Source organism: Tinamus guttatus, unplaced genomic scaffold (assembly GCF_059628265.1).
Source record: "Tinamus guttatus ecotype Peru unplaced genomic scaffold, ASM5962826v1 Tinamus_guttatus_pri_ptg000619l, whole genome shotgun sequence".
Lineage (NCBI taxonomy): Eukaryota > Metazoa > Chordata > Aves > Tinamiformes > Tinamidae > Tinamus > Tinamus guttatus.
Window position 1 is genome coordinate 886,171 of NW_028289153.1, and position 18,409 is coordinate 904,579.

The 18,409-nt window shown below is 42.8% G+C and overlaps 1 protein-coding gene across 1 annotated transcript in view; it reads right to left on the minus strand.

Annotated features, from left to right (window-relative positions):
- Positions 1-18,409, minus strand: part of GOLGB1 (golgin B1) — a 51,147-nt gene that overhangs the window by 19,994 nt on the left and 12,744 nt on the right. The window contains exons 8-13 of the mRNA XM_088535198.1: positions 11,188-11,599; positions 9,986-10,077; positions 9,600-9,696; positions 4,765-4,838; positions 1,718-1,808; positions 480-544 (exon numbers count right to left, since the gene is read on the minus strand). Coding sequence (XP_088391324.1) covers positions 480-544; positions 1,718-1,808; positions 4,765-4,838; positions 9,600-9,696; positions 9,986-10,077; positions 11,188-11,599 — 831 coding nt within the window. The remainder of the gene's footprint in view (positions 1-479; positions 545-1,717; positions 1,809-4,764; positions 4,839-9,599; positions 9,697-9,985; positions 10,078-11,187; positions 11,600-18,409) is intronic.

Here is an 18,409-nt window from a genome sequence, read left to right on the forward strand (position 1 = left end):
CTTCTACTATACTTTTGCAGCCACATTTTCCTGCCTCCTATCCATAGTCTCTGAAAAAAAAGGTTTTGTATGCTATTTTATCAGTTTAATTTAACCTGACAAAGAGATAGTGTAGAAGCCCACATTCCAGTCTGACTCCAAAGTGAGAAGACCAGACAAAACATGTGGACTGAAGTGCTCAGTTTTTTCCAAGTGTCAATCCTAAAGTTTTTTCACACCCCGCAAATACAGATGAAAAGAGACCATGGGTCAACAGCTCAACAGTAAGTCAGCCTTCTGTGTTGCAAAGGATATACATTCATGAGGTTGAAGAGCAGAACCAAATTATGATGAACTGTTAAAGAGCATATCTCAGTGTTGCAACAGTCATTTTAAATTATGGGATGTTAAAAAACCTATTTGGGCTTTTTAAAGAAAGCTATAATATTGCATACATCTGCGGATATAGTAAGAAAACAAATACTGGACCAAATTTGTACCTCAGGGAGCAAAGCGTCATCAAAAGGCTTTGATGCTTCAGAATTCACTGGCTCTCCCGACACACCTAGTGATAAAATGCACACTTGTCACAACATGTACTTGTCACTACATGTGACAAGTGTTGTCACACTTGTCAACATAACCATTCACACAAAGTCACTAAGCAAGAGGAAAGACAACACATGGGACTGGGGCTTCTCCAGTTTCCAAAGGGAAAAATACACAAAATCAAGCATTTGAGTTTACGTATTGGGCCAAAGCATCCCTACAGTCCTGCAGACACAGAAGCTTTCTCCATCTACTGCATGCTGGCCTCACCTAAGTCTTTACTATATCTAACCCTCACAGGAGAGAAGAGATAAGAAAACTAAGATACTTATCCCCTTCAAAACAAGCAGATGCACCTTTAGTTTCACTACTTCTGTACGAGAATAACTTTTCCCCCCTGCCGAGAATGAACAACTAACTCTGTTGCACTGATAAAAGACTAATGTTCAAAACCACAGGTGATACAAGATGAACTAGGGAGCTATAGCTGTCATGGAGGAAAAAAAAACAAAACCCAAAAAACAAATAAATCCAAAACAAAACAAAAAACACCCCTTTGTTTTCTACTTCTTAGAAAATTATAAACAAATACAAGAAAATCAGGGTTGTAAAGTTAAACTCTTAAGCATTAGGAAACATGAGAGTTTATAGCTGCATACTGAATCACAGATTTTGCTCTTTTATAGTATTAATACCATAAGCATTCAAGTAATTAAACAAGTGTTCATCTCTTCATGGAATGCAAGACGGCAGAGATAAGAGCAATTAAATATGGCACTTCTAATTTTCAAAAGGCTGACTTTGCAACCCAACAGTTTGTCTTTTTTTCTCCTCTTCTTCCTCCCTCCCCCTCCAGAGGCATCAAATCTTACTTGCTTGCCAAAAGGAACAGAACAACTCTTCATATTATTATAATTTCCTTCTGTGTATTATACATCAGCACCTGCAAACACTCTCTCCTTCAAATTCATCTCCTCTTATCTCAAGAACTGCTTCGGACGATCCCTCACTATGGCACATTAGAATGTTCTCTTCTACTTGCTGAACATCTTTGCTACCTGCCGCATGCTTTTAGTTTCTGACCTCAATGCTCCTCTTTCTGAATTCCCATATTCACCTCAGCTATTTCTCTGAAGGTTCTCAAACTCCCCCAAATTCATAGTTAATATGCCTCATCTTGAGTCCTTACCTCTAGATGTAGAAAGGCAGTTTACAGAAGAGGCTGAATCTTCCAAAGTCTGGAAGTCTTGCAGTTTCACCTCAGATCCAGAATTCTGAGTCTGTTGGTTGAAGAAAACCTACTTAGCTTTGAGACATGATCTTTGCATTAGAAGACAGCTATTAGAAGACCCTGACAAACTTTTGAGTAAAAACTGTCACTCCCTACTTAAGGTTCTACTCTAATGCTCAATGAAAATATAAAAAGTTTGGTTGCTATACTAACAAAGAGATGAAGACAGGTCTCAGATCAATTTAGTTCTGGGATATCAAGGAATGAATCACAGAATGGTTAAGGTTGGAAGGGACCTTTAGAGATCATCTAGTCCAACCTCCCTGCTCAAGCAGGGACACCTGTGGCACAGGGTGGCATCCAGGTAGGTTTGGAAGATCTCCAGAGAAGGAGACTCCACAACCTCTCTGGGCAGCCTGTTCCAGGGCTCTGTCACCCTCACACACAGTAAAGAAGTTCTTCCTAACATGGAGTTTAAACTTTCTGTGTTTCGATTTGTACCCATTACCCCTCATTCTGTCACCAGCCACCACAGAGAAGAGTTTGGCCCCATCCTCCCTACATTCTCCCCTCAGGTACTTGTACATGTTGATCAGACCTCCTCTCAATCTTCTCTAAGCTAAACAGGCCCAGCTCACTTAGTCTTTCCTCATACGACAAATGCTCCAGTCCCTTCATCATCCTTCCAGCTCTGCACTGGACCCTCTCTAGAAACTCCACATCCCTCTTGTCCCGGAGAGCCCAGAACTGCACCCAATACTCCTCGTGTGGCCTCACCAGAGCTGGGTAGAGTGGGAGGATCCCCTCCCTCAACCTGCTGGCAACACTCCTCATGAAGCAGGCCAGGGATCATATTGGTCTTCTTGGCCACGAGGGCACATTGCTGACTTATGGTTAACGTTGTCAGCCAGAACTCCCAAATCCCTCTCTGCGGAGCTGCTTCCCAGCAATTCTGGTAACTTCCTTCTCACATCAAGATGCTTATTGTTCCTCTTCACTGTTTCAAAGGGTCTAACTACAGCTTCATAACTTCTCATTGGCAAAGAAGGTGAGAAGCCGTGTGCATCATCATGTGCTTCCCTGCTCCAGCAACTAAAAAGCCTGCACTCTCTGTAGGCAAGTTAAATTAGGCTCCATAAAACAACAACAATAAAAAAACCATACACACTAACTGTTATACATCTCCTACTACTCTGTCAGACAGGGAAGGGGAAAAAAAAAAAGATGCCGAATAAACCCCAGAAAATTGGTTAGTTTGCTGTTGACATCCATTAAAGAATTAAGCCTTAAGATTTTTCATCCTAAAAAATCCAAGTTAACATGTACCATAATGATTTACAGAATCCAAGACCAGCTCCCAAAACGCACTGTCTTGTCACTAAAACAAACTACCACCACTGTTTATATTAGCTTCTGTAGGAACAGGCTTTACCTGAGTATAAAGGAAAAATGAGTCATAATTAAGACAGCAAATAACCTTTAAAGAAAGCTACCCCCAGGCCAAAAGTAAAAAAAAAAAAAAAATCTGCCCAACAGCGGAGAGAATGAAAATAAAATTATAAAATTAAGTTAATAGAATTAATGAGTGCTGTCACTACCTTGGATGGAAGCACAGACCACAAGGTTAGGTGAGGTGGCAAGTTACCTAACCACAACAAAAACAGTCTCCAGCCCCAAGCCTTAGGCTTCTTTTGCCTTAACAAGCTACAAGTGCTCACATGAGATTAATAGGATCCACCCAAATAAACCTTGCATTGGGTTTGTATTCATACATATCTTGACCTAAATAAATGGGTCAGATGCACGAGCAGCAATGCTTACTTGTCTAAATGTAAGTGTTCCCATACAGGTAATTTATCTGGATTCTTTTTATAATTGATAGAAATGTACACTCCTAGGGTTGGATTCTTTGACCCATTTAAAACACCTACCTTGGTCAAACATATGCTAAAGCACCTGTTCCTCTCCACTATCTGTCTATACAGGGGCTGTAGACAATGGCTTAGAGAGACTTATGCCTGTCTTTGAGAAGAATCTGTGCATGCACCTGTGGGTGTGTGCATGCACATGTATCTACCTGTTGATCCACTAGCTTACACTTCTGCTGCAGGTAGTTTTCTTAGAGTATAACAAAGTGAATGAATTCAAAATGTCCTCTCTATCTTTATCGTGAGTCCCAAACTTCAGCCTTTGTTGTAATGACTTAGCATTATTAAAGACTTAAGAAAACTGTTTTTGGCACATTATTATGTATCATTCCCCATCCTCATTTTAAAATTAATGGCCAACTTAGGAAACAATAAGTGTGAGAGGCAAACACTGCCTCATCCTCTTCTCCCTGCTGGCAGGTTGAAATAGAGCAGTCTGGAAAGAAGCTAGACTTTGCTGTAAGCTGAAGAACAATTCTGCAACAAATTCTTAGTATAGATGCAGAGGCAGAGACACAGAGGCAGTGGTTCTCAATCCCCTTGCCAACTGAATAAGCAGCAAAGCAACAGGTGCCTAAACATGCATTCGTAGCATCTATAGATTACATGGAATTTAAACCTGCAGCTATTCTAAGCTATGCAAGAGCATAGAAGTATACTTGTCTCCTGCGTGACAAAGAGCACTCAGCTTCCTCCAAACAGTTTGCTTGTTTCCCCATCAGGGCAGTGGGGATGAGTAGCATTTGAAAGGCATCCTATAATGACTGCCAAGGCTTCAGGGTTGTATTTCAGTGACTTCGCTGAAGAAATAGCTTATAAGAGAAATAACTAGCATGAGTGTATGTTGAGTAGATGAAGGACAAGAATTCCACACAAGCAACAAAGGAAAATACAGTCTCCTAAGAACATGCTACAAGCAGTATTTGCAAGCTATTTCTGTCTTTCACCATTAATCCAGTTAATAATAACCTTCCAAAGAGGATTGTTAAAAAAAGGCCAAAAGAGCTTAGCAGTTTTAAGGCTAGTCCTTGACCTGTTTCAGTTTTGGCTTGTTTCAGCTACTTAATTATTCATTACCTGTTTAGAGTTTTCTGCAACGATCACAGTTTCCTGCTGAGGTTCCAGAAGAACAAGCTGTGAGCGTAGTATCTCTGAAACATTCAAAATCACATAAATGTGAAAGGATTTCTTCAAAAATCAAAACTCTAAGAGAGAAACAGGATGCCCTTCTAGGAACTTTAGAGAACAGAGTACACGGTTATTAGCTAATTTACTAATTAGCTACTAAATTACTAAATTACATAGTGAGGGTAATGTTGCCTTTGAATCATATGTTCATGCAGTCATTTTCTCGAACAGAATGCTCAGAATCACAAAATGGTTAAGGTTGGAAGGGACCTCTAGAGATCATCTAGTCCAACCCAACTGCTCCAGCAGGGACACCTAAAGCACGTGGCACAAGGTGGCATCCAGGCAGGTTTGGAAGATCTCCAGAGAAGGAGATTCCACAGCCTCTCTGGGCAGCCTGTTCTAGGGCTCTGTCACCCTCACAGTAAAGAAGTTCTTCCTCATATGGAGGTGGAACTTCCCATGTTTCAACTTACACCCCTTACCCCTCGTCCTGCCACCAGCCACCACGGAGAAGAGCCTGGCCCCATCCTCCCTACAATCACCCGTGAGGTACTTGAACATGTTAATCAAAACTTCTCTCAGCCTTCTTTTCTCCAGACAAAACAGGCCCCGCTCACTTAGTCATTCCTCATACAACAAATGCTTCAGTCCCTTCATCATCTTTGTGACTCTAAGCTGGACCCTCTCTAGAAGCTCGATGTCCTTCTTGTCCTGGGGAGCCCAGAACTGCACCTGATACTCCTCGTGCAGTCTCATCAGAGCTGAGTGGGAGGATCCCCTCCTTTGACCTGCTGGCAACACTCCTCCTGATGCAGGCCAGGATCTCATTGGTCTTCTTGGCCATAGGGGCACATTGCTGACTCATGGTTAACCTGTTGTCAACCAGGACTCCCAAATCCCTCTGTGGAGCTGCTTTCCAGCAGGTCATCCCCTAATCTGTGCTGGTGCTTGGGGTTATTCCTCCCCAGGTGCAGGGTCCTGCACTTGTCCTTGTTGAACCTCATGAGTTTACTCTCTGCCCAACTCTCCATCCTGTCTAGGTCTCTGAATGGCAGCCCAGCCCTCTGGAGTGTTGGCCACTCCTCCCAGTTTGGTGTCATCTGTAAACTTGCTGAGGGTGCACTCTGTGCCCTCGTCCAAGTCATTGATGAACAAGTTGAAGAGCATGGGGCCCAGTACTGACTCCTGCAGGACACCACTGGCCATAGGCCTCCAATGAGACTTGGCCCCATTTATCACCACCCTCTGGTCTCTGCCATCCAGCCAGTCCTCAATCCACTTCACTGTGCAGAGTCAAACCTCAAAAAACAAACCTTCTCCAAGAGTCAAACAACCAAAACAAAGTACCGGTTTAAGCACCTTCATAACCAAACAATAGCTTTTACTCAGACTGAAGTTAAAGGACAGCTGACAGATCTTCAGTTTTTAAGAAACACTTACAAAGGAGAGGAGAAAAAAAAAAGAAAGACTGTGATTTGGAAGATTTCAGATAAGAATTAAATGAGAAATTATTAAAACTGTATAAAACTGTATACAAAGAGGAAACCGAGGGCCACAGTCTCAGTCAAGAATGCTAAAAGAATTCAGCTGCTGTTTGGCTCAGTATACGTTTTACATTTGTACTTCTGTAAACGGGTATGTAAGTATTATTTACAATGGGTATGTCACTGTAGACAGACAAAAGCAGCAGATAGGCCAATGTGTCCTGGGTGTCCTGTGCCACATCTAGACTTTCATGTGTGAAAATCATAATTTCAGACAATTAGTTTCCTGATTACTATAGGAAATAGAATTCCATTTCGATTTGATACCAACAGATGCCATCTCAATCATGATTTGTTTTTAAATATGTACCTTTAGCATTACATTCTATTAGAGCTACTAAATACCTGAGAAAACAGATAAACAACTTGTTCATTACCACACTGGCTACTTGTCAGTAAACATCTTTCTTTAAACAACTTGAGGAAATCTGTATGACAGATCCTGCGTTTTATAATCTTATGGCACAATTTCATGTCCCTGACATCTGCTAGAGGGTTAACATGGCAGAATGCAAGAAATGCAAATATCTTCCTGGAAATTGTCAGGAATAAATTCTTGATATGGTACTAGAGGCACCAAGGGTGACACTGCAAGATCAGCAGAATAATCTGGCTGGGTATGTGCAGCCTTGGCTGCTGCAACCCTGAAAAATCCTATATGAGGCAAGACACAAGTTCCAGAAATCAGGAAAGAAAATTTCACCTTATTCAGGGAACTGGTAGGTAGAATCCCATGGGAGACAAGCTCTAAAGGGCAAAGGAGCTCGGGAAAGCCAACAGGTATGCAAACAGAGCACTTCCTAAGCACAAGGGCAATTCATCACAAATTTGAGGAAAACAAGCAGACATATCAGGAGGTTTGTTTGACTAACAGGAAACTCATCCCAGAACTCTAATAAAAAAAAAGGCACTATGCAAGAAAAAAAAACCCAAACCAAAAACATAACAACACTGAGGGATAGTATTAGAAAAGCCAAAACTCAACAGGGGTTGAGGCTTACAAGGGATGTCGGGGCAACAAGAACAGTTTCTACCATTACGCTAATAATAGAAGAATGGGCAAGGAAAATATGTGACTGTTGCTGAATGGGATGCAATTCGCTGACAGCACATGCAGAAAAGACTGAGGTTCAAAATTTATGTGACACGGTATTCACTAACAAGGTCTTCCAAGCTTGTGCTTGGAGACCGGACTTGACCTAGAGATTGACCACCAGCAGTGGATGAGGACTGAATCGGGGATTATTTGACTAATAAAGTCATGGGAACAGGCGGGGTACACTGCATTCAGGGGGTTAGAGAATGCTGGCCAATGTCCTCGCAAGGCTGCTATCTCATTTCATAGAATCCCAGGATGGTTGAGGTTGGAAGGGACCTCTAGAGATCATCTAATCCCACCCCCAGCTCAAGCAGGGACACCTAAAGCACGTGGCACAGGGTGGCATCCAGGTGGATTTGGAAGATCTCCAGAGAAGGAGATTCCACAACCTCTCCGGGCAGCCTGTTCTAGGGCTCTGTCACCCTCAGTAAAGAAGTTCTTCCTCACATGGAGGTGGAACTTCCTGTGTTTCTATTTGTACCCCTTTCCTCTTCTCCTGTCACTGGCCACCACCGAGAAGTTTGGCCTCATCCTCTTTACATCCTCCCCTTGGATAATTGTACATGTAAAGAGAAAAAAAAAAAACATCATACAGTCAAGCATCAGAACAAGCTACCCACGGAGGTTGTATAGTCATCAGTCCTGGAGGTTTTCAATACTACAGTAGATTAACACGCTGTGATCTCACAGCTGATCCTGCTTTGTGAAGAAGGTTGAATTAAAGACCTAAACCTAAACTATTCTGTGATTCCTTTCAATTCTAAAGATCCTGCCTCAACAGTTTAGTATAAGAGCCAGCAAAACAACTTCCACAATATTATTTTCTTTCCCAGGAACATCAACTTAGGATCATAGAATTGTTAAGGTTGGAAGGGACCTCTAGATATCATCTAGTCCAACCCCCCTGCACATGCAGGGTCACCTAGAGCATGTTACGCAGAATTCCATCCAAGTGGGTTTTGAATATCTCCAGAAAAGGAAATTCTATAACCTTTCTTAGCAACCTGTTCCAGAGGTTCTTAGACACATTCAAAAAAGAGTCCATCTCTGTTCTTAGACACATTTTTAAAAAGGTCCCATTTTTGTAAATACATAGCTATCAGTGTATATTAATACATACACAAAATCAAATTCAGGACCAAGTTAAGTAGTTCTGTGAGGGGTGTGGCTCTTTATACTTTCCGATTCTAAACACTGGGCAGATTTGACACAGCATTAACATATTTAACAGGGTTTTCTTTTGTCCCCCTTTAAATATGTTTTCTTTACAGATTTTTTTTTTACAAAACAATATTTGCCGAGTTGAAAAGGAGCAGGTAATCTTGAGGATGTTCATATGAATAGTGTTTGTGAATGATTACATCCAGGAAGCAGTCTGCCTTCTATGATAATGGTTTTCTTTTACTGATACATATCCTACTGTGTTTTTTCAGCAAGTTTTTTGTTCCATTACGTGAACCAGGGAAAGCCTGTTAGCTATCTATACAGTAACTTTGTGGGGGCAGACATCCCTAGTTGCCAATCTTTCTTTTTCCTTAAAATCAAAACTGCTTGAACTCATATTTTTATACTACTCGCCACTCTGTCAAAATTATTACTTGTACTGGTCTACATTCCTAAACATGCAATACCAAAAGAAAGCACAAGTGCACATTGCCTTGGAACACAATATTTATCCTACCATCCTCAGGTAAAATTTTATTAACAGATAATCAAACAAAAAAAAGTAAACATCCTTTTTATCAAAAAAGCTCAATCAATCATATAATATTACCATCCTTGCCTTTGCACTATTTTTTTCACATCTTCTCCATATTCTTTGCCCCAATTGTCATAGATCTGTCACAGAGCAGAAATACGAAACACACACACTGTACAGACAGCAATAAACACTACCAACCAATTCCCATTGCCAAAATATCAACCGTTGCTTAACATCCCAAGCTAACACTATGCAGGCAGACTTCTGATGCACAATCCAGAGTTCTGAATAATTCCTTTTTCCTTTAAATTCTCCTTTTAACTACTAGAAAGAATTAGATAATATATTTGAAATTCCTGACAAGGAATGTGCAGTGATCCAGTAATTGTGGATATATTTACTATGCAAAAATAGGTAAGAAGGATAACTATACTACCTTCAGATTTTTGTCTTTCCAAGGTTTCTGTGGATAGAAGTGAAGTCCCAACCTCATCTTTCTGATCTATCATTTTATCCTGTAAGGTTGTTTCATCCTATTTAAAAATAGAACGACAGGTAGAAAGATGAGTTTACATACTTATTTACACAAAAATTAGCCTTTTAAACAAATCAATTGGCAACTTCTAAATTACTCAACTTGACTCCCATTTCTTCTCAGGCGCCCAGTGTTTCAACATGTCTGCCCAAGATTTCAAATAGGCTGTTTCAAATTCTCTCAGTGTTTCTCAACCAGTTTGATCAAAGAAAGAATTTCAAGACATTTCATTGTTTCAGTTACTCCCTTAACATATCAAAAAGTTTTAGGAAACTCAGGTATCGTACCTGTTTCTTCAACTCAGGGACTTGCACAACTGGCTGGGATTTTAGGTCATTCTGACAGCAGACAAATTCCTCGGATTTTTGCATCAGTTCATCTGGAGGAGAAGAAAGAGTCAAAAACATGTTACCTTTTCTGCTGAAATATACACAGTTCATATATATGCACACTAGTATATGAAAACCTTTATCTCTCAGTCTCCGCTTCAATTTTGGGCCTTTAAATAGCTAGAAGAATATCCATATGAAATAACAGCTTTAGGCAAGGATAGTGTTATTAGTTCTAATTCAATTTAAATTTACAGAGAGAACAGTATAAGCAGCTTGCTTCTCTTGGTTCTGAAGTTTCCATAGAAGAATCATTCAAAAAATTAAGAATTAACATCTTAGGCAGTTTGTAGATCAGATAATGCGTCTCAGTGTTTGTAGCTCTAACATCTCATTTTTCCCAAAAGGAGAAACAACTTTTGAGAGCTGTACACCAAATTACACAAGAACATCATTGCAGGGCCAGGCAGAAGAAAGAAAAAGGAATGCAGCTATTGCAGTATTTCTAGCACATGGAAACCATTACAAGAAGAGAGGTTGGTAGATTAAATACGCCTTTTTTATAGCAGAAGAGAACATTAAAGTTGCATGTTAAGTATGATTACTACACATTGTCTCTTCCTATAAAAGAAGCCTGCAGGAAAAAGGCTCAAATCAAAAGGTGTTAAGCAGTTAAGATTCAGATCTCCTTGCCACACAATACAACTAAAAAAAACTTATGTAGGCCCATAGAAGAAGGAAAAGAAACAAAAAAGCTATTAGAATTCATTTTAAATTCACTTACTCATTTTAATAATTCATTCATATTAAAATTGATTTTAAAATTCATACAGATGCCTCAGAAAATCCACAAGCCCCACAGCTAATAAACTGGGTCAATACGCAAGGAAAATAGATCTGCTGCGAGATCCATAGGCTCTTTTTCCTGGCTTTGGCCACTGCCAGACAGAAAGGTACAACAACACTAGAGAGGGCTTTAGCATGATACAGTACATATGAACAACAACAACATAAGAACACTCTTACTTGGCTATGTAATTAGGAAGTGTTATAGCAAAACTTTTTTTTTTTTTAATATAAAAACAAAGCCAAGCAGAAACCAACCCAGTGATTCTTCGGGTCCTGAGAGCCTCCTACACTCAATGCCGGTGCTTACTCACCTTTTAATTTCTGTATTGCAGCACAGTTCTCAGCAGACAGCACCAGCAACCGGTCAACATCTTGTTTCAGCTGATCGTTTTCAGCTACTAGGGCAGCACAGCTAGACTGTAGCTCTTGCTCAGCTACCTGAAGACAACTGATCTGCAGGTTTTTCTCTTCCACTTCCAGGCTCCGTTTCTGCTCTAGATCTCTATATTTCATCTCTAATTCAGCTCGCACTCTTCTTGCCTGTTCCAGTTCTCCTGAGAGCTCCTGTACCTCCTCCTGCAAGCGATGCGAGGTCAGCTTCCTCTCAGCTAGTTCCAGCTCCATTTTCTCCTTGAGGTTCTGAAATTCTTGTCTCTCTGCATTTAGCATGTCCTTCAGGGAGTTTAGCTCCACTTCCATCTTCTGGCACTGTTCTAGGAATGCCTGTAGAAGTGTACAGAAATGAGTTTAAGTCTCATTGAGGGTAACAGCACCAAGCAATATGTATGACCATATCTTAAAAATGCCTTTTCAAGTATCTGAGTAGTAGAAAGGAGGAAATAAATGTGGCAAAAATCGCAAGTAATTAGAAATTGTCCTGTTATTTGAAACTTGAAAGGAACAATGCCGGGAGAAAACAGAATTGTCAATATGTTTAAGGAAAAGAGAAATCTTAGTTTAGAGAAGGGAACAGAAGGAATGAAAACAGAAGAGTAGCCACAAGTTCATTTTTTAGAGGGAAGAAAAACAATCTTTCCTCCTCAAAAAGGGAAAAAAAAACAAACAAAAACAAACAAACAAATAAAAAAGAAAACCGAAGTAATTACAAAGAACAATGAATAAGCAATCAACAGAGGTGTGTGTATGAGAAGAGGGTCCAAAAAAAAAAAGTTGAAAGGGGACAAAGAAAGAGCATCCCACACTGGACTGGGTGATTATTGTGCAGCCTACTAACACAGCATCTGGAGAAACTGGGGAGACTTGCAGAAGAGATGCTCAAGAGGGAGTTCTGTGAGTCCAGATGGGATATATATTCTCCCAGCACTTGCCTGAGGCAAGACAGGATTCATTAGTATTGCTGGAAAAAAAGTACCAAGTAAGGTGAAACTCAGACCTAACCCAGTACGGACCCTCTTAAAAGAATAATCTTCCTTGGGACCCACACTGTAACCTAGTCTTACTCTGTTACCAGGGAACAGGAAGACAGCTATCAAGAAAAATTTCCAAATTTTTCTCCAAATTTTGATCGCAAAAAACTATTAAAAAAGAATTCAGAACTCTCCAAACAATATATATTAAAAGAACAAAATGCAGCTTTGGCCTCCTGAAAATTAACCACTGCCCACTAAACAACATTTTCTCAAAGTTTTATAATAATGACCATAATGAAATGTACTCGTATTATCAAGAGTCCACAAAAAAGATATGCTTTTCTGTTCCCTGTATTGAAGCTCTAAAACAAAGTAAAATTTGTTCATTTCATAGATATGCAAGTAGTTTCCAGCAGTTCGGCCAAAAATCAGTTTCTTTCTGTGCATCTCCAGTTCTTTAAGATAGGAAGTGAATGTGACCTCACCCATTATAAGAACTAGCACTTCTCTAAGAAAAAGAATCTCAGTGTTCACATCCTGAACTGTCCATGAGACTGTTAAGAGTATGAGTCTCTTCAAAAGGGAGATTTTTTTTTCCAGAAGTTGTGAAATTAGGAAAAAAAAAAACCCAAACATGTATTCATCACATATTTGCAAGAAAACCTGTTAGATACTGTGTACTAGTACTGTGTACTGTACAGTCACAAATGCACTGACTTGACCTCATTCTGTTCACATTCCAAAATGCTTGAGAGCTAACACCATTCCAGAAGCTTTGTCATCACACTAGCAAGTTCAGTGAAGCACATCAAGGCACGCTGCCTGTGCTCTGACTGTAGTCCAAAAACAATGTAACTATATGAACAGGATATTGGGCACTTTTGGTTTCAACCAAGCAATTTGTAATTAACTACTTTAAATTCACCAAAATAGACTTTTCTTTCCCACCACCTGTACAGACCCTGGGCCACTAGAAATGCCTGCTACAGCTGCAGAATCCCCATCCCTGTTGTTTGACTATTAAAATGACAGCAGGGAGAAAAAAAAAAAAAACAAGCTTTTTTCTTATGTTCAGGTGGAATTGCCTGTGTTTCAGTGTGAGCCCATTGCCTCCCATCCCATCACTGAAAGAGCCTGGCTCCATGGTCTCTACACTCCCCTTTCAGATATTAATGCACATAGATAAGATCACCCTCCTGAGCCCTCTCTTCTCTGGGCTACGCAGCCCCAGCCCTCAGTCTTTCCTGCCCACTGCAGCCCAGGAGACGCCATTTGGCCACTTTTTGCCACCAGGGCACATTGCTGTCCCATGGTCCACTTCTTGTCCACCAGGACTCCCAGATTCTTCTCTGCAGAGTGGCTCTCCACTCTGCTGGCCCCCAGCCTGTGCTGACGCATGTGGCTGTTCCTCCCAGCTGCAGGACTTTGCACTTCCTGTATTGAACTTCATGAGGTTCCTCTCTGTCCATCTCTCCAGCCTGTCAAGGTCTCTCTGAGGGGCAGCTCAACTATGCTGCATCTGCCACTCCTCACAGTTTTGGATCATCAGCAGACTTGCTGAGGGCACACTCTGCCCCATCATCCAGGCCATTCATGAAGAGGTTGAACAGGACTGGACCCCAGGATACATTACTAGCTACTGGCCCCCAACTGAACTTTGTGCCACTAGTCACCACCCTAAACATTTGTGACTAGAATAAAGATGTTGCATAGAGTAATACAGGTCTGGTATTAGAGCAGAGGCCTTGACATGGGGACCCAGAACACAATGCAAGGGAATACATGGAGGCAGGGAATAAGAGATAAGTCTCACACACTGGTATTAGAGATCCAAACGCTAAAATCAATTCAAAGATTAGTTTAAAAACACAGTCCTGGAGATAAACAGGTAGAATTAACAAAGGGAACAAAGAAATAGTATGTAACAGACATAAAGCACACCATATGTAGTAAATTCAGATATAGTGTAAACTCGCAGACCACTGAAGAAAATGCAAGGGATAAAAGCACAAAAATCCCTAAGTGCATCCTAGGAGAGGTAGAAACCATCAAAACGAACATCAAATTTCTTATCTAAAGACTTGCAGTGCTGACAATCCAACGTACCCACTTCCCTGCCCTGTCTGAAGCCCTGCCTTGACTTGAGAGGCCGTGTGCAACAACCAGGGGATCAGGCCCAGCCAACATAGGTTCATGAAAGGCAGGTCCTGCCTCACCAACCCAAGGTCCTTCTACAACCAGGTGACCTGCCTAGTGAATGAGGGAAAGGCTGTGGACGTGGTCTCCTTAAACTGCCATAAGGCCTTTGACACCACCGCCCACTGCCTTCTCCTGGAAGAAGCTGTCAGCTTATGGCTTAGACTGGTGGACTCTTCGGTGGGTGAAAAACTGTCTGGATGGCCGGGCCCAAAGAGTGGTGGTGAATGCCACCCTGTGCCATGTGCTCTAGGTGTCCCTGCTTGAGCAGGGGGGTTGGACTAGATGATCTCTAGGGGTCCCTTCCAACCTCAACCATTTTCAGGTTCTGTGTGAATAGAGTTAAATCCAGCTGGTGACCAGTTACGAGCAGTGCTTCCTGGGGTCAGTGTTGGGGCTGGTCCTCTTTAATATCTTCATCAATGATCTGGATGAGGGGTTGAGGACACCCTCAGCAAGTTTGCAGACAACACCAAGCTGGGAGGAAGAGTTGATCTGCTTGAGGGTAGGAAGGCTCTGCGGAGGGATCTACACAGGCTGGATCGATGGGCTGAAGCCAACTGTACGGAGTTCAACAAGGCCAAGTGTTGGGTCCTGCACTTCAGTCACAACAACTCCATGCAATGCAGCAGGGTGTCAGAGCACTGGAACAGGTTGCCCAGAGAGGTTGTGGAATCTCCTTCTCTGGAGATCTCCAAAACCCACTTGGATGCGATCCTGTGTGTGCAGGGGAGTTGGACTAGATGATCTCTAAAGGTCCCTTCCAACCTTAATGATTCTGTGATTCCACAGGCTTGAGTCTGTGGCTGGAGAGCTGTGCAGCAGATAAGGATGTGAGGTGTTGGTTGACAGCCAGCTAAACATGAGCCAGCAGTGAGCCCAGGTGGCCAAGAAGGCCAGCTGCCCCCTGGCTTATATGAGGAACAGTGTAAACAGCAGGACCAGGAAAGTGATCATTATCCTGTACTCGGCACTGGTGAGGCCACCCCTCGAACACTGTGTTCAGCTTTGAGCCCCTCACTATAAGAAAGACATGGAGATGCTGGAGCATGTCCAAAGAAGGGCAACAAAGCTGGTGAAGGGGCTGGAGCACAGACCTTATGAGAAGCAGCTGAGAGAGCTAAGGTTATTTAGGGTGGAGAGGAAAAGGCTCAGGGGAGACCTTATCACTCTCTTAAGACTACCTGAAAGGAGGTTGTAGTGAGGCAGGGGTCGATCTCTTCTCCAGAATAACTGCAGGTAGAACAAGAAGAAATGACCTCAAGTTGCCCCAGAGGAGTTCAGGTCAGACATTAGGAAGAATTTCAAGCATTGGAACAGAGTGCCTAATGAAGTTGTAGAATCACTGTCCCTGGCAGTGTTCAATAAACAGGAAGTTGAGGCACTTAAGGACATGGTTTACCAGATATGGTGTTGAGGGGCTTATGGTTGGACTTGATCTTGAAGGTCTTTTTCAACCATAATGATTTTATGATTCTATTCTATAACAATGCTAGCTGTATTTTTTATTACTATATATTATGAGCTGCCATCCAAAAGGACCTGGACAGACTGGATAACTGGGCAGTGAGAAACCTTATCTCTCAGGTTATCTTAGAGGGTGCTCTTTCTCCCCTCCCAGGAAACCTGCAGGCTTGATTACTTCCCTTAAATGCCTGTACACCAATGCACACAGCACAGGGAATAAAGAGGAGGAACTGGAGATCTGTGTGCGCTCCCAGCATCATTATCTCATTGGAATTACAGAGATATGGTGGGATAGCTCACACAACTGGAGTGCTGTCATGGAAGGCAATGTGCTCTTTAGGAAGGACAGGCTGGGAAGGCAAGGTGGTGGAGTTGCTCTTTTTGTTAGAAAGCAACTGGAATGCATAGAGCTCAACCTGGAGGTGGATGATGAGCGAGTTGAGAGTTTGTGGGTAAGGATTAGAGGGCAGGCTAGCGTGGGAGACCCTGCGGTAGGCATTTGCTACAGGCCACCTGATCAGGACAAGGAAGTTGATGAGGCTTTCTACAGATAACTGGAAGCAGCCTCACGGTCTCAGGTCCTGGTTCTCATGGAGGACTTCAACCACCCTGACAACTGGAAAGAGAACACAGCCAGGCACAAACATTCCTGCAGGTTTCTGCAGAGCATTGATGATAACTCTTTAACACAGGTTGTAGAGGAGCCAACGAGGAGAGGTGGGCTACTGGACCTCGTACTAACAAACAGAGAGGGACTTGTCGGAGATGTGAAGGTGGTGGGTAGCCTCCATCTGTGATCAGGAGCTGGTTGAATTTAGGATCCAACGAGGAGGGAAACAGGGCTGTAAGTAGCCTTGCAATCATAGACTTCAGGAGGGACAACTTTGGCCCCTTCGGAGACCTCCCTGGAAGAATCCAACGGACTAGGGTCTAGAAGGAAAGGGGGCCTAAGAGAACTGGTCAGTATTCAAGCAGTACTTCCTCCACACTCAGGAGCGGTGCATCCCTTTGAGTAAAAAATCAGGCCAGGCGGGTAGGAGGCCTGCGTGGATGAGCAAGGAGCTCCTGGCAAAACTCAAACACAAGAGGGCATTATACAGAAAGTGGAAAAAGAACAGGCTCCCTGGGAGGAATATAGGAATGTTGTCAGGGAATGGAGGGATGTTACAAGGAAAGCTAAGGTACAATTAGAATTAAATCTGGCAAGGGATGTTAAAAATAACAAAGAGTTTTTTCCAATATATCAATGGTAAAAGGAAGATTAGGCAAAACGTGGGTCCACTGGCGAGTGGAGTGGGTGCCCTTGTTACGAAAGACAGAAAAAGCAGAGCTACTGAATGCTGCCTTTGCTTCAGTGTTTACCAAGGGCTGCCCTCTGGAATCCTAGACCCTAGAAAGCAGAGAAGGTGCCTGTAGAGAGGAAGACTTGCCCTGGGTAGAGGAAGATTGGGTCAGAGAGCAACTAGGAAAACTTGACATCCCCAAATTCATGGGCTCTAATGGGATACACCCATGACTATTGCAGGAGCTGGCAGATGTTATTGCTAAGCTGCTCTCCATCATATTCGAAAGGTGCTGGAGAACTGGGGAGGTGCTGGAAGACTGGAAGAAAGACAATGTCACACCAGTCTTCAAAAATGGCAAGACCCAGGCAACTATAGGCCAGTCAGCCTCACCTCCATCCCTGGAAAAGTCATGGAGCAGCTCATCCTGGCTGTTGTCTCCAAACATGTGGAGGATAAGAAGGTGCTCAGGAGTAGTCAGCATGGGTTCACCAAGGGGAAATCATGCTTGACTAACTTCATAGCCTTCTATGATGGAATGACTGGCTGGGTAGATGAGGGGAGAGCAGTGAATGTCATATATCTGGATTTCAGCAGGCTTTTGACACAGTCCCTCACAGCGTCCTCCTGCGCAAGCTCCAGAAGTGTGGGTTAGATGAGTGGACGGTGAGGTGAATTAACAACTCTCTGGAAGGTAGACAGTTGTGATCAGCGGTGCAGAGTGTAGTTGGAGGCCTGTGGCTAGCGGTGTCCCCCAGGGGTCAGTCCTCAGTCCAGTCCTGTTCAATTTACTCATCAATGACCTGGATAAAGGCACAGAGTGCTCCCTCAGCAAGTTTGCTGATGACATGAAACTCGGAGGAGTAGCCGATACCCCAGAGGGCTGCACTGCCATCCAGAGGGACCCGAACAGACTGGACAACTGGGCGGTGAAAACTCACCTCATGCAATTCAACAAGGCCAAGTGCAAGGTCCTGCACCTGGGGAGAAATAACCCCAGGCACCAGTACAGGTTGGGGACTGACCTTCTAGAGAGCAGCTCTGCAGAGAAGGACCTGGACATCATGGTGGATGACCAGTTGACCATGAGGCAGCAGTGTGCCCATGTGGCCAAGAAGGCCAAGGGGATTCTGAGGTGCATTAAGATGAGTGTCTCCCGCGGGTCAAGGGAGGTGATCCTGCCCCTCTGCTCAACCCTGATGAGGCCACATCTGGAG